We start from the raw sequence: 16,719 nt of genomic DNA, 5'->3' as shown, positions 1-16,719 counted from the left end.
CCTTTTGGCCGAACTGGGCAAGTGACCACATAATGTCCGCGCTCACCGCAGTAGAGGCAAGCCCCGGCCAGACGACGCCTCCGTTGACGCTCCTCGGCCGACACAAGGGTCCTGTTGAGTTGCATGGGCTCATCCGGCGGGGGCGGGGCAGCGCGTGGCTCCGGCGGGGCCGGTGACCGGCGTCTCTCTCGGCGACGAGCCCGTAGGCGGTTGTCTATACGGTGAGTGAGGGAGATGAGGGTCCGCAGGTCGGGGGGTTCGTCCCGGGAAACCAATTCATCTTTCAAAGTCTCGTTCAGGCCCCGCACAAACACGGCCCGCAGCGCGCTGTCCGTCCAGTCCAGCTCCGCCGCATGTGTCCAGAATTCAATGGAATAATCCGCTACCGTCCTGGAGCCCTGGCTGAGAGTCAATAACCGGGAGGCAGCATTGTCCTGGTAGTGCGGGTGGTCAAACACCAGCTTAAACGTGGACACAAATTCATTAAAATCCAGGCTATCCACAGACGTCTTCATTAGGCGCGCCTCTGCCCACTGGAGAGCTCTGCCCCGGAGTAATCCACATATATATCGGATCTTGGTGGCCCCCGAGCTGAAACGAGAAGGGCATTGCTGGAACATGAACTCGCACTGGAACAGGAATCCGCGACAGAGGTGAGGTTGTCCAGCATACGGCTCCGGATCCGTGCCTCTCGGCTCCGGGAGGCATGGTGGCGCTCCAGCTGCAGCAGGCGGGGTGACGAGGAGCGCGGCCATCTGGTGGTTAAGCTGTGCCACCTGCTGGGACAATGTCTGATTTAGCTCCAATAGAGTTCGAATGGATTGTTCGTGCTGACCCAGCACCGCCTCGGGGTGAGAGTGCGTGAGGCGGCGCATCTGGTCCGGATCTGAGCCTGCTTGGTCCATAGTGGCCAGACCGTTCTGTCGTAACGGTGCGGATAGGACCAAAGGATGCAGACCAGAGCAGTTTTAACAGTGTTTATTTACAGCGGTGAAAATGCAGTCTTTAAACAGGTCACAAGAGCAGGTACAGGAACCGGGGAGCGGGAGACGGGTCAGGCGGGTGCGGTGCAGGTAGAGGCGGGCAGGACAGGACCAGGACGGGGATAGAAGCAGGTGCGGTACCAGGGCGGGCGGAGCAGACGAAGACCAGAGCGGGGAGCGGGTGACAAACCAGAGACCAGGACCGGACAGGAGACGAGACGAGCAGGAGACGAGACGAGCAGGAGACGAGACGAGCAGGAGACGAGACGAGCTGGAGACGAGACGAGCAGGAGACGAGACGAGCAGGAGACAAGACGAGCTGGAAGCGATACCGGGACTGGAACGTGGCGGCAGGAGCTGGGCGAGTAGAGGCAGGAATGTTTTACACGCGGACGGTCTGGCACCGAGTGTAGACTGCCAAGCCTTCTTGTACTCAGCAGCAGGTGGTGGTGATTAGGCTGATGCACCCCAGGTGTGCACGGGAGGAGTCAGGCACTCCACCCAGCTCCAGACACACAGGTAGGGGAGGGGGAGAGAGCACGGGAGGACAGGGAAAACTGACATCATGACATTTACTGAACTGTAGATAAAAATAGCTTTAAAACCCTGTTTCCATGGTAAAAATCCTTTCAGTCAAACATGTCCATTTCACTTAAATGATGCAGTTTTTTATATAAATGCAGAGGAATCATTGCTGACAATTTTGCCTGTGAGTGAAATACTCTCAGAAGCACAGTAAACAATGCATCAATACCACTTTAAACCTAACATTACTGCATACAACTCAACTGCTGTTATAAAACAATACTGAACATATCAAAATTAAACTTATCAAAAGCTAAACTAAAACCTAAGAGGCACATGAATTCTGAGGTGATCCAATATACACAAGAAAAGGTACAATGAAACAAATTACATGTGGACTGTAATGAATATCCTAATACTGTAGTCTTTCATTACGCAGATATGATTGTACAGAATGGAATAAAATTAACACCTAAATTGACCCAAAGGTGTAACTACATCAGATCAGATTTATAATGAGAAGATCAGGGGTAAGAAACACTGATCCATCTGTAAACTGTTTTGTGCGTTGTGATTTGGCAGAAAATATCACTGAGGGCATTCTAGTGAATCAAGGCCAGTTAAAGATAGATTATGACACCCTGCTTTGATGTTTTACTTTTAATGTGTAATTTCTAAGTAATCTGCTACTTCAAATAGTCAACATCAATTTAAATGTCATACAACAATTGGCTTACATGTGAAATAACAATAGGGAAGTGCTACAGAAGTATGATCACATTCAAATAGTTTTATATTAGAGCAAATGTTGCCAAGTTTGATCTGTTTTAATGTAAACTTACTGACTAACACAAAATCTCAACAGTTCATTCACTGAGTTGTAGTTTCCTGTACAGAGCTGAGTGGTTACATGGAAGGCCATCAGAAAAAACAACATAAAATATTAAATCCCTGTTCAACTGTTAAAATGCGTACAAAAGCTTTACTGTATGGTAAATTCTTGATGTTTTATATCCATTTAAAACTAGTGAAGCAAAGTGCATACTCAGTTATTTTAAACATCTTGCTCTGTAGCATTAAGAGGAATACACCTTAATTAAAGCAACACCTGAAACACATTTGATCTGAAGACTTATTCTCAAAAAATACAGCGCCTGTGATGAAAGTTTAGTTTTCTGTATATATATGATTGTTTTTTACTTGGTCACTCTCAGTAAACTCAGAGGTCTCTTCTGCAATTTGTCCAGGAATACGGAAATCAACTGGGATTGGCTGCGGAGGCTCAGGGAGTGGGGCCTGAGCCGCAGGACAGCAGCCTTCTCCTTTGGGACTTGAGGTGCTGTGGGAGTTCTGGGGGTCCAAGTTACACCCAGTGCCCTGAAGAAACTGCAGGAAGTTCTCCTCTATGGAACCGTCCCGACTGGGCAGCCTCTCCTCCACCTCCACCCCAGAGCGTCGAAACAGACAAGGCAAATGCTTCCCCAGCTCCTCTCTTATCTGCCTGTTTAGACAGCCGTAGAAAAAGGGGTTGGACGTAAAACAGAAGTACCCAATCCAGGTGACAATCTCCTCTAGTGAGGCGAGGGCAGCCGGGGAGCTGGAGGCCAGAGCAGAGTACAAGTGGAAGGAGAAATATGGCAACCAGCAGCACAGAAACTGACCCCCAACCGCAGCCAGGATCGCAGCCGCCTTCCCACCTCCAAAGGGCCGCTGAGGGGTAGCCCTGCCTGTCCCGGTACCTGTCCCAGAGCTGGTGACCATGGTGGAACGACTACTCATGGACTCAGAGCGCTGGCGACGAGGTGTGTCCATCCAGGTTGGCAAAGGCCCATGATGCATTGCTGCAACACGGGCCACTTTAAACATATTGCAATACACAACAAGGATGACAAGTAGTGGACACAGGAAGTAAACAAGTGTGAATAGAACCATGAAAGCTAAGCGGTTGGACCCCCCTCCTGTCCAATGCAGGGAGCAACGCCTGTGGCCTTGAGTCGGGGGTGAGGGGACCGGACCCCCACCTGCTCCCACACCCCCACTCTCCAGCAGAGGAGCTTTCCCTCCTTGGAGCAACCAGGCAATGAGGGGCAGCGCAGACATGGCGAGGGCCTTAACCCAGATGCCTACCAACACAGAGGTCACCAAACCCACTGTCATTTTGACCTCATAGCGCATAGGGTGTATGATGTAGTAGTAGCGCTCAACATTGATGACAGAGATGGATAGAATGGCAGCGCTGACCAGGCACACACTGAGAAAGAGGTAGCTCCGGCACAGAGCCTCTCCAAAGAAGGCCCGGCTCGATAGCATTCCCAGAGGCATGAGAACCAGCGCGGCTAGAAGGTCAACCAAGCACAGGTGAAAGACAAAGGCAAACTTATGGAGCTGAGGGGCTTTAGCAATGACCGCCATGACGGCTACGTTCCCCACCACTGCCACCAGGTCCATCAGCAGCATGGCCACCAGAGCTAGAGCCTGGGACACAGCCCACCCTTCAGCCAGAGCGGAGGCCGAAGAGTTGGACAGTGGTGGGGACTGGGAGGAGTTCCACAGCGACTCCATTGAAGGGTGGGACGAGGCAGGCAGGTAGGACAGCTCACAGGCCCATCACCCATCCTTCTGCGTCAGGAAGAACGATGGAAAACAGTGGCTTAAAACAAGGTCACGAGGCGGCAGACAGTCCAGAGGTGGGTGACTTAGAGTAATGACTGGCCATCAGGGTACACACTCCCTAAGAACAAAAACAATACATTCGTTAGTATCTAAGTACAGTATAATCATTTCATAAAACAAGCACAAACACAAATACATTAAATTTATAGGTTTGTGAAATTCCTTAAATTGTGCAATAGCCATATCAACATTTAAGATACAGGTTCTCATAGTTGAATGAACTGCTACATGTACTTAGCTATTTTATGCTCATATGTATGCTTACACAAACATGAAATTACATAAAAACTGTTCTTTATTTTTACTTGTACAATACAGTTTAAATTTAGATGTAGGTGATAACAACATTTCTACCATACACGCTTATTGGAATAACTTAAATCTATTGCAAACCCATTTACACCTCAGTGACTATACCAGTTTAATGGCTCTTTCATACCTCATTCATACCTCGTAGCGCATGTTGAATATGTACACACATTTTTCCAGGCCTCGATACTGTGTACATAGGTGTAGTGGATTAGCATGTGGGTAGGAGGCAGGTACAATAATAGCCTGTAGAACTAGGTGCGATTGCTTGTTTGTTCTATGAAGCTATGAAATCCCTGACTCCCATATGTAACCAATGCCACTATTTTATGTTGCTTTCTTCCACAGAAAATCAGCAGTAACCTGTCACATCACCTGGATCCTGTCTTAACATGGGCACTCCCAATTCAGTCTAAGCCTCTTCCCTGGTTTAGTCATATCTATCTACCACCTACACGTTTATGTTTTAGTAATTGCCATGTTACACCCATTCTTAAAAGCTGGGTCCATGCATTGTAACACACACTTTGATTTTGAAAACATGACCTTACATTTGTGAGGAAATTGAAAAAAAAATATGTACCTGATCCAAAAGTATTTCTTGATGCTGCTGTCTGCTGCTTTTGGTCTCTTAGGATGGAAAACTGGTAGCTTCCCCTGCTCAAGCTCAATGTGGAGTGGACATCAATCAGTGTTCTTTGAAAACGTGTTGTTCCTGTAGGCAAGCCTTGATGTGTCTGTCCTTGCATCCTCTCCCCAGATGATGACAAAGGTGGTAGACATATTTTACTGGGGAGACAATGGTGATGCTAAAACGCTTCCAAAGGCACAGCAGCTCAGCTCCTGCTCTCCTCCACTCTCAGTGACTGCAGAGATGAAGCAGGAGGCAGCCAGGAGCACCAGCCGCCTCCTTCACAGGGTCCTAGTGCCCCACCGGTCACACCTAACACATACACAAATTCATTGCTACTGAGGTATATAAATAGCTGCATCTAATTAGGCTATTATTAAAGATGGTTATGATACAATTTGAGCAGAATGGGTTGTGCTTTTCCATTTTAGTTGGCCATACTAAAAAAAAAAAAAATGTTACTTGTCAAAAAAAATTACGATTTTTTGGACAAATCTAGCAATGGTTATTAGATTATATTTGATGTTTTGATTTAATACATTTGATTTTGAGCTGAATCTTGATTTAAGAAATCAAGATTCAGCTCACAGCTTAGTGCACATTTTAAATGCTCACAAGCATTTGCAAGTGGGAAAAGAATGCCATGTATGTATGTAGGGATCTTAAAATACATCTATTACAGTTAGTCATGCTATAAACACATCTGCTCGACTTACTATCTAATGTTGTTCCCATCTAAAGCCCATAGTTCACCAACGGTGTGCAGTATTATTTATATACGATAGTGCAGAGAACAATAATATAAAATGCAATATTTTTTTCAAATTCAGTGTGCGACCTTGATTAGTTGTTGAAAGCAAAATCTCTGCATCACTATGTAAAGAGCACTGTTCTCCTGAATGTCCTGAATGTCCACATCCAATTTCTCCAATGGGAATAATCTATAATCTATTTCAATACTGAACACCTAAACCTTAATTGAAAAAGCTGGGGGAAGACATTACAAGGTTTTCCACTACGGTGAATTTATCCATCTACACAAGCGAATGCAATGTTATAAAGGTGCATATATGCAAAAACGTCACTAAGCATGCAACAGTTTCTTAGAGGTGAGAGATATATCAAAAAAATGTATAAAATCAGGGAGAATGTAACAAATTAGAATGTAACATGTTACTTATATTTTAATCAAATTGGCTTATTGTGGTAATATGATAAAACAGTGTCCTCCAAAACAAGATTTATGCTGACAAGATTTGCTGTTGTGGCCTCCAAATTACAGTTGTTGTCCGGTTGCCACGGCAATGGTCCTCATATACAGTGTGCGGTGTCTGCAGAGGACAATGAAATCTGGCCTATTATGGATAAGGCTACTCCAGTGAAAGAGCAAGCACCGAGCTGCTGGGTGGTTTGCATTTGCATTTGTAAGGTTTCCTGTTATTATAATCTACTTTTATAATCTACATTTGTAATTCCTTTGGCTACACATTTGCTACAAGTCTCCTGAATTAGTTGTAATAATGGCACTGGCTAAGTTTAGGATTTTTAGAGATAGCATGGTGTTTATTTATTTCATTGTGCCAGTTCCAAGCCAGGATAAATTGAATTAAAAAAGATACAAATTATTGTGTTATTATTGTGACCTTAGACGAGAAAAGGAGCCATAGCATGTAGGCCTACATAATATAAACAGGTACAGTATTTAAAAATGCTATTGTTATTAGTTACGGGAATGTTCCACAGTATGGTATTAAACTTTTCGATCTTACATTTATTAAATTACAGGTGTATTTGGTGCTCAAAAATATTTTGATAAACATGTATTCATACAGTGAGCAGGCTCACCTCTCCACAGATCTGACCTGTAGCTTGGACTGGTGGCACCAACCTGCTTGTTTCTATGAATGTGGATGAGTTCAATGCCATACTGTGGAACACTCCAGACAAAACAGTAACATCTCGGAGGAGACAAGCACACCTGGTACACCCTCCAAGTTACATAGAGTGCAGAGAGGCGACACAAAATGCCATTCCACACTTACTCCTTGGCATGAATAAAGGCACACTTAGTTTTCAAATACATTTTATTTTAGTTCTTTTCACTCTTTAGTTACTTATTAAATGCACTGATAATTGATAATTGATTATTAAATAGCTTCTACTTGTTTTGAAGACACATTAGAACTAGAAATTAAATCCCCAAGCACAGGTTAGATGTGTAGGACCACTGTTTTGGTCTAGCTCCCTGATTGCGCGTCTGTATACACTTACTTATACTTGCATCGGTGTGTCTATAATTGTGTATATCAGGTGTTGATTCATGCCAAAAATAGCTCTGCTGGCAGCACCAATCACTGCCATTGCAAATACAATGGTTTCTATGGCAACTGTGAAAATAGACACTACATTTGCACTCAGAAATAGCTAAAAAGGATGGTGGATGCTGCGCTAACCCTGGAGAACCTCACAGCCAATTATAACTAGCGTAAATTTGGATGTGCAAATATCAAGGTGGATTAAACATGCCTCAACCCTCAGCACAGAAGCTTACACACATACAGTGTTTAGAAAAAAGGCTACAGATGATTTGTGCATCACCTATTTATTACATATACACATGTATCAGATCTTCATGTTGGATATAAATATTATAAACATTATTAAAATGCTGTGAGGCCAAAGTAATGAATGTTGCCTTGGAGACACTGAAGAGAGGACGGTTCACATCGCTGCACTCTCAAACACATAGAGCTGCAAATAAAAGAATGAAAATGTGGTTTGTAAAGTGCACTGGTCAAGGCCTGTGCAAGGGAATATAAAATATATTATTAAGTAAAAAAAATGAGTTTATGGCATTTGCAAATTGTTATTAACATGAGATAGGACAGAGCTTTTCTTTTGTGCATTTGTCTTTTACAGTCTTCACCTTTTGCAAAAGTAGGTCATGGCAAACCTGACTGATTTATTTTCTACTGGTTTATGATCCGCTTGATACCAAAACACCACATGAACATCTTGGCCATCATTTATACATTTTTTGTAAAATAACTCAACATTACAATTGATATCAGTAAAAGCTATATTTGATTTGAACATGTTTACATCATATCTGGACACACAGGTCATTATCTTTATGAAATCTGAAATACAAATTCTACATGCTCCATGTTTAAGTGTTTATAAACAATCCTTTTTTTAGATTTGAAACTGGCAGAGGTTTGTCCAGATGGTGGCAGCATAGGCACTGTGTTCAAAGCTTTGTAGTAGACAGCTGTAGTTTCGCTTTGCTTCATACAAGAGCTGCATGTGCTGTGTTGTTGAATGAGGGCTCTTTTGACACTCCACCTTTCTTAGTATTGCATTCTGTGACTTGTTATAGAAACATGACCGGACAGCAGCATTGTCTATTGCTGAACCACAGTGATCAAAATAACCTGGTTTACATTTACAGTAGCCATAGACCTAATGACTTAATTACTGCATACATAAAATCACTCAAGCACAATGTGACCAGGCTATTGTTTACTTCAGATGCCATTTGAAACCATCATTAATATTAGATGACACAGAGGACCCTCCTTCACATTTCATAAGTAATTTGTCCTGTGTGTCACTCCAGCCTGTCAGACACAATGTACCTCATCATCACCAATTCCTCTAATGTTAATCTCCCCAAACAAAACACTCAATACTAATCATTTACTTATTTCCAACAGCAAACAGGAGAGTCTCTGAGGCAGCAGGGCTCATTTAGCTGATGGGATGTCCTGGGTGAGCTGCTACCCTGTCGCAGCAGTGCACCTCATTTATAATGCACAAGAGGACTGCAAATCTCCTGAGACACAGTGCAGCTGCCTGTCCATATGAGACCCAAACACACATTACTGATAGTGGACACTGTGGATGTGTAGTACAGGGCCAGCCGCCATGTAAACAGGCTGTGGTGGTGACAAGGGACACAGCACAAAAACAAGTCTGGGTGTTAGTGTATAAGTATTTAAAAGCAGTGTGTTGTTATAAGATGTTTTTGTATACGTAAAATATTGTTTGGATCAGTAGTTAATTTATTTTATTGAAATTTAAATTTGATCCTGTACCATCATTATTACATAACTATGCATTATGGCTGTTGTAGCAGACCATTCACACTTGACTTGTCTGTGCATATGGATATTTTGCTTTGAATAAGATTATATAGCCTACCCTGGACTCTGTGAGCAGCAGCACTGTCTTGCATCTTCCTGTCTCAGTCTGATCACACAGCTGATGATTAAATGTAGTCAGTGACCATTTTGTGACCTTTACTTGATTTATCTGATTTAGACATTACCTGCAATGAGACCTTGGTTTCTTTTCACCAACCCCCAGCACAAGCTCCATTGTTGATTCAGTATGTTAGCCAAGAAAAAGTAAAGCATTTAAAATTGGAATTAACAACATTGCAATTTATAGGTCTCTAGTCTAGTCCTTGTATCACCTACTTGTAGTTAGACTTTGACCTGATCTAGCCATCTTGTCCTAAATCCTTAGACTCATATATTAGGCTTTAATTACAACATGGCCTGTCAGCCACAGGTGTTGCATGTTGAGGTTTTGACCTCTTCTCTCGTCACCACTTCCATTTGGTTTTCACTTTCCTACATTCCTACACGTAATTAAGTGGTTTGATGATTAATTAAGGCTTAGGTTATTTGTTATTCAGCAGATCACTTTTACAACTCCTGTTTCAAAATTTTTCTTCAAAAAAGTTGAAATTTGTACAGATAAAAAATAGTGTCATTATCCAATTCCACAGGTGCAATTGTTGGTGCAATTAAAGTGGCATTTTTGTAAACCTAATCCTTTACAAATAGTAATAAGGTTCAACTTGTGGATATCCTTTTTGGATCTCTCTTTTCAGCAGTGAAATATCCATATTTCGGAGACCTAGTACAGTCACCTGAAATATCTACAGATGGCTATATTTACCTTTACTACAGTGCCAGTAAATCTTGAAAACCTTGATTTAATCTATGGGCTACCTTCAAGTGGTAATTTTGTCATATTGAACTTGTGTCCTTGAGAAAAGGGGTCTTGTGGTGACTGAAGCAACCAGACCATGTATTTACAATTTAATCTTAGTACAATTTTTCATTAGCAGTCTAATGTTGACTCATGTTTGAATCACTGTCCTTTGATTTATGGTTGTGACACATGTTCTGTTGTCCCCTGGTCCATTAATCATTCATTTTTACAACCTGATGCAAGCAAAGTCTTATTCATGTTGCTCAATCATTTATATTAGGCCCATCTAGGCCTACATTTAAAGCCAAAATAATCAATTTACAGACCGCTTCTCCACCTCAAAGACCTTACATTTTAGCCACCACATCACACTTCTTTTCACGTTGCTTTCTCTGCGCTCTGTCTCTTTATTGATCGCTTTTACGCACAGCCTCCTGACTTGATGCATCTCACGTTCTCATGTGAAGCCTGTGCCCGTCCTTCACCGCAGCGGCATCATAATGATCATACATCACTGTCTGCTCTCAGAGGAAATCACACGTGGGAATGACACAATGCCAAATGGAAAAGGTACGCGTATGCTATGCGTTTATTTATAGAGCGGATGGTAAGTTTAAATACATTTCCTTTTGATTGTAAGTTTAAATACATTTCCTTTAGATTGAATTTTTATTTTAAGCTCACGTGTGTTTTTACGAGTTGGCAATGGGACATAAATAACGGAGAGAAAGAGGGAGGGGAAGATCTCGCCTCGGATCTGTTTCCTCACGCAAACCGCACTCTTCCGGCCAGTGTTTAGAGCAGGAGCAGGTCTGTGGAGCCTGGAGGGTCCCGATGGAAGACCACACGGACTGCTGTTTATTTGGCGGTCCTGACATGTGGGATTTCACGGTCCCGCACTGCCACTAAGGTAAACCACTGACCAGACTATAGCAACGCGGCAGATGGGACTAACTTTCAGGGTTCAGTTTATATTAAGCGAGTCGATATTTGGAGGGGCAGTATATTTAATTGTGATGCACAATATGGACTCCTTCAGATGGCAGGCAGAGTAGAATACTACATTTTACATATTTGCTGTATTTAATTTATCTTGAGATATGGAATTTTAGGGGACCGCGCTGGGTAACTTCCTTTGCTGTAAAAGTCTAATGTGCTTCAATTATCTTGGTTTTGTCTCTGCAGAAGGTAGGCTTATTCAAATCTAAATAAAGATCTAGTGATTTTATTTAATTACTTTATGATAAGTGAGATTAATTGAGAAATTGAACAGGAATTGGATTGCATTATGTGTAAATTACTCAAATATCATAAGCCTATAAACAACTAAAATGTAGCAACTTCTTAAAAGTGAATGAGTGCACTAGAATGATTGACATTTGAGTTCTTTTAAGTTCTATGCTGGTTCAGTAATAACTTCTAATGGGCACTGTGTAACTATTGTGTTGAAGGGTTTGCCACCTGCTTGTCTCCACCTTTAATTATACCCTGATCGTAGACTAACAGTGACTGTTCTGTGTCGCCTTTAGCTCTGGACTCTGCACTGTGAGGAAGACACCATCCATTAGTCCAGACCCAGACTCCAGTGAAGATGGGTGTGTCCTGCTGTATTTCTCATGATGCCTCTGTGGAGCTGCTCAGGAGGAAATACCTTATTGTTATCCTCTCTCTTCTGCTACTGATGCCTTCCATCCCTTCCCAGTTTTTGCCAACACCTCTGGACTGTAGAAAGACTTGTGTGTGCGCCAGCAACATCATCAGCTGCTCCAAGACAAACCTGACCCAGATCCCCATGGAGCTCCCCTCGTTCACTGCCGCCCTAGACCTGAGCTTTAACTCAATCAGTCGACTAAAGGCAGACTGGACGCCCTACAGACTGGGGCGCCTCCACACGCTGCAGCTCAGCCACAATGGGCTGCACTTCCTCTCCACCGAGGCATTTGTGTACGTGACCCGACTGCGCCTTCTGGACCTGTCCTGCAACAACGTGAAGCAGCTCGATGAGTTCATCTTTGAGCCTCTGGAGCACCTTGAGGTGCTGCTGCTGTACAATAACAGAATCGCCCAGATCGACCGCTCGGCTTTTGCTGGCCTCATGAGTCTGCAGAAACTCTACATGAGCAATAACCAGGTGTCCCGCTTCCCCCTGGAGCTGGTCAAAGAGCGCAGCCGACTGGAGACACTGAAGCTGCTTGACATGTCTGGGAACAAGATCAAAAACCTACCTCTGAATGACCTGCAGGAGCTGCCGGCCTGGATCAAAAACGGGCTGTACTTCCACCGAAACCCCGTGCCCTGCAGCTGTGAGCTGTATGACCTGGTGGCCCGCTGGTACAACATGGAGCTCAGCTCAGCCACAGATTACAAGGACGAGCACACCTGTGTACTGCCAGGCTCACCCAAGGAGAAGATGGCCGTCATGGACCTGAACAAAGTCTACCTGAACTGCAGCGAGGTGAAGGTGATGAACAGAGAGTCTTTCCTGGAGCAGTTCTTGGTTCTAGAATGTGACACCCGCCAGAGGAACGTGATCAAGAACTGGGTGCTTCCTGGGAACACTCCACTGTCCCCGGCTCATAAAACGGCTGTGATGCTCGATGGTGGGAGTTTGCAGATTGGCCCACTCACAGCTGAGGACTCTGGGGTTTACACCTGCTACGCCTCTGGAGAGACTTTCAATGAAACCCTATATGTGACCGTGGTGGTGTTCAATGGCACTATGAGCGGGGGGCTGGAGAACCTGAAGACCGCCTACACCACTCTGGTGGGCTGTCTGATCACAGTGGTCTTCGTGCTGATTTACCTGTACCTCACGCCGTGCCGCTGCCCCTGCTGCCCAGGACAGGATCTGGAGAAGACTGACCCCAGAGACAGCCTGCACTCCTCCACCGTCAGCATCGCAAACAAGGTCCAGGACAACACAGGGCCGCCACTGGGGAGCCACACCTTCTCGTACAAACATGTGGGCTTCATGGAGGAGCAGCTGAAGCAGAATGGGCGTCTGAACCCAATTGGAGAGGAGGATGAGGAGTGGCAGGGCGAGGCCACAGAGAGACAGAAGTGTGACATAGGTGTGGGCCGCTCTGGGCACTTGTATTCTCCAATGGTGGTTTAGATATCACCATGTACTTCTTCCAAACATAGAACACGTTTAGTGGTGGCAAGCAAGTTCTTAGAAATATAAAAGGTTACATATTAATCATAAGGACAGAAGTAAGTATATATTTATTATCTTTCTATGTGTGCATGAAGGCATTTGGGATGGCATTTTGAGTTTGCTTAAAGTATTTCTATACACTGAGAATGCTGCCTGATATGTTTATGCATAGCTGCCTCGGGTCAGTTCATCATGACATTATTCTGTTTTACATTCCTGTCAGAGTACATTGCACCTTGCAGTTGTAACTCTGTGAGGAAACGCTCTTACCTAGTGAAAATATGTTACAATTTCTTTCAGGTGGAATTCACACCCAGTCACCTATTTTAGTACATTATGTTTTTTACGTTATAGAGCAGTAGATAAAGATAAATATTTAGCTATGCATATTTTCAACACAGCAATACAGTATTGTAAAACTGCGCATTAGAACTAGGAACATCTAGCCATCAGATGAAAAGAAAGCTAGAGTTTTATTTGTATATAGACTTACAATAATAATAATAATAATACATGCATTTTATACAGAACTATTCAAAAGAAACTCAAAGACACTTAACAGACAGGAAAAAAAACACTAGACTACTGCAAAATGCACTAAAAATAAGAGACAAACATAGACTAACAACAACATGTCTGCAGTGAAGTTAACAGGCTCCTCTGTACCTCAATTTGTACTTGTACAGTATTTCCACAGATTATAATTTTTAAGACTAGGAGCCATTCTTATGCAACCTTTCCATTTGTGCAGGTTTGGGATGGGCTTGGGGCAGCACAAAAAGTAGCTTTTACTTCCAGAGTAGCCAATAACGCCACTGTGGACATAAAATGTGGACTTCACATTTACTTTTCCAATTCTGAAATCATTTTCATTAATAACAAGTTACTTGTGCATTAGGTTAGAATAATACTGGAAAAGTTCAAGTTTGTTTATGCAAATGTTGTTGCCGCCATATTGGAGGGCTGATTTCAGCCTGAAAGCAAAGGGCCCAGGAGATACTGCATTGACAGAGAGTAACATGAAAGATTCTGGGTATTAGACTTCCACTCACTCGGTCCAAACTGCAGTCAGAAATAGCCTCTTACAACAGAGCAGTCATGTAGCATTTATATGGACAACCATCAACATTTCCCCTAAAGTGCTTTCTAAATGGTTTCATAGGATTCTATTAAGCAAAGCGAATGTGGTAGCCATATATGAACATACCCTACCTAATTATGCAGCTCTTTTATGCAAATGAACCGATCAGTCATCAACACTATGACCACAGACAGGTCAAATAAATGACACAGTGGGGGGTTATCACGCAGCTGGTGAACATTTTGTCCTTGAGTTTCACAGAGACCAGATCGAGATGGCTTAGCGACTCCAGGCCTGAGAGGGGGGGGGTCCAAAGGGGGGACAGTGAAACAATGTAATGCATGTGGGGATGTGGAGTCTAGCGCCAATTCCAATACTTGTAGGTCATAAGTTGTTGCTAAATTTATTTATATGGGTCTTAGAGGAAATAAGCCAGAGAATAAAAGTGGTCATAATGTTATGGCTGATCAATCTTTAGACAGTACATTGAATGTTGAATGAATTTATTATTACCAAAGAATAAACAGTCTTGTGTTACTGTATTGCCTTTGTAACTGTTGCACTGTGGATCATGTTAAATATGTGTGCAATGACAGGCATAGTCTGTTAAATGTATTCTTGACTGTTGCTATATTCTCCCTATTGTAATTATGTTCAAAATCTATAAAGTGTACCTGCCTTGTTGTTGAAGTTCGTGCAGCCTTGGCTTATGTTTCACAGTTACTCTAATGGCATTGTGCTGTTCACTTGAGGGTGAAATGGAAGAGCCCACAGGTCACTGGAGTGGAAAGAGCTGGGACAGGGAATCCGATTATCGCGTGTGTATCTGCTTCATCTGTTTGTTGGCTCTAAAATTATAAGTATCCCATCCTGGGACAGGAAGCACACATGACTTGATACAGAAGGAATAATGTACTGTTTAAGGTGACAATTCATTTGAGGTCACAGTTATACAATACCTAAGAGATTTTACCATTTATTCACTACAAGAAAACTTCTCATAATAATTGTAAAAAATGTGTATCTCAGTAAGTAATGTCTGAGAATGTTAAAGCAGGCCTATTATGCAAAATCAAAGTTTTTGAGATTTTAACCATGTTATAGTCATTTCCTCTCAACATCTATTCACCTGAAGTTGTACTTGGAATGATTCCTAATGCCTAATTAGGTCCCAACTGATGTGGAGAATGTAAAGGTAGACTGGTAAATATAGACAAATGCACTAAAACGGGCCTGAACTAATCTGAAATTCTTCTGAAAATAAGAATACAAAGATGTCTCACTTTGTCCTCTAGAAGATGTGCTCTACTCTTAAAGGACATTGACTCAAGCCATGTTCTAATGTTACAAAAACATACCTTTTACCTGCTGTTTTTTGTTTCATTCACACCACATCTTTATCATGCCATCAAGCAGTGTAGTTTTTAAGTTAACTGCTACCTTTTACCCTTTGTTCTGCAAAGATTGGCAATTCCTGGGTTGAAATCATCCAAATGATTCTAATGGTGCCATGTGGTCATAGAGTGGTGCAGTTCCTGTATGACCACATGACATCACAAGGTGGAACAGTGTTGTCAGTTTGAGAGAACTCAGCTTAAATACGCTGTTTGTGTGTTAAACATGTGTGAATGAAACAAAACACAACTCCAGGTCTGTTTTTGATAAGGAACATTATAACATAATCAGAAAATAGTGTAATATGGCCCTTAAAACTTGCATGAGATCTTAGCGAGTTCAGAAAGGATCAGAGAATTTCTTTGTTATTTTTGTTATATCTACTCCCTTGAATCTGTTACAGACAGGCAAGAAGATGAAGCAATGTCAAGTGTCCTAGTCCCTACTGCACTGCACCAAACTAAAAACTCCCTGGTTGCTTCACACTTACCCCTGCACAGAATAAATCCACACCAACAGTGAATTGGGTAGCAGTATATTAAAGGCTAGTTTGGCTGTGTTCGAATTGAATTGAGCATATGTACCAAATACAGCCTCGTTATTAAATGGCAGATTATAATTAGAAAAGGAGACAGGGGAAATCTCATGAATCTCACAGATTCATGAGAAGGTGTGAGTGTTTGTAGTTGAGCTGGTGGTTCACGTGTAAATGCTGAAGATGAGTCATTCCCATTTTTGACCCCTCCCGAAACATCCACAAGAGGAAGTGTGCAGTCCCGAGGGCCACGCGCCATCTAGTGGTAAATTCTATAATCATTGTTGAAGGTTTTTGCTGAGAAAACTAAGTAATGTACATTTGAGATTATCACACCAATAGTATATATAAAATCTAATTTTTTTTCAACTCAATGTGTTTTACAGTATGCTTTGAGTAAAATCCAGAGCAAATTTCCCCAAGTGC

At 42.7% G+C, this 16,719-nt stretch overlaps 2 protein-coding genes across 2 annotated transcripts; one reads left to right on the top strand and one right to left on the bottom strand.

Moving 5' to 3' along the window:
* Nucleotides 1-2,270: 2,270 nt before the first annotated feature.
* LOC117371260 (G-protein coupled receptor 61-like) lies at nt 2,271-5,296 on the bottom strand. The gene is made up of 2 exons (XM_033966902.2): nt 5,074-5,296; nt 2,271-4,239 (listed from the first exon to the last, which is right to left on the bottom strand). Exon 2 carries the CDS (start codon nt 4,068-4,070, stop codon nt 2,676-2,678), a length of 1,395 nt encoding a protein of 464 aa, XP_033822793.1. The 5' UTR covers nt 4,071-4,239; nt 5,074-5,296; the 3' UTR covers nt 2,271-2,675.
* A 5,619-nt stretch (nt 5,297-10,915) lies between these two features.
* On the top strand, nt 10,916-15,051 carry LOC117371055 (amphoterin-induced protein 1-like). The gene is made up of 2 exons (XM_033966646.2): nt 10,916-11,035; nt 11,655-15,051. Exon 2 carries the CDS (start codon nt 11,717-11,719, stop codon nt 13,238-13,240), a length of 1,524 nt encoding a protein of 507 aa, XP_033822537.1. The 5' UTR covers nt 10,916-11,035; nt 11,655-11,716; the 3' UTR covers nt 13,241-15,051.
* Nucleotides 15,052-16,719: the final 1,668 nt, after the last annotated feature.

The sequence above is a fragment of the Periophthalmus magnuspinnatus genome, chromosome 5 (assembly GCF_009829125.3).
Source record: "Periophthalmus magnuspinnatus isolate fPerMag1 chromosome 5, fPerMag1.2.pri, whole genome shotgun sequence".
Lineage (NCBI taxonomy): Eukaryota > Metazoa > Chordata > Actinopteri > Gobiiformes > Gobiidae > Periophthalmus > Periophthalmus magnuspinnatus.
Note: the sequence above shows the minus strand (reverse complement) of the source record. Positions and strands in the feature narration are given on the sequence as shown.

What these genes read in the sequence shown, in the direction of transcription:
- LOC117371260 (XM_033966902.2), bottom strand. Translation starts at nt 4,070, where the DNA reads ATGGAGTCGCTGTGGAACTCCTCCCAGTCCCCACCACTGTCCAACTCT.
- LOC117371055 (XM_033966646.2), top strand. Translation starts at nt 11,717, where the DNA reads ATGGGTGTGTCCTGCTGTATTTCTCATGATGCCTCTGTGGAGCTGCTC.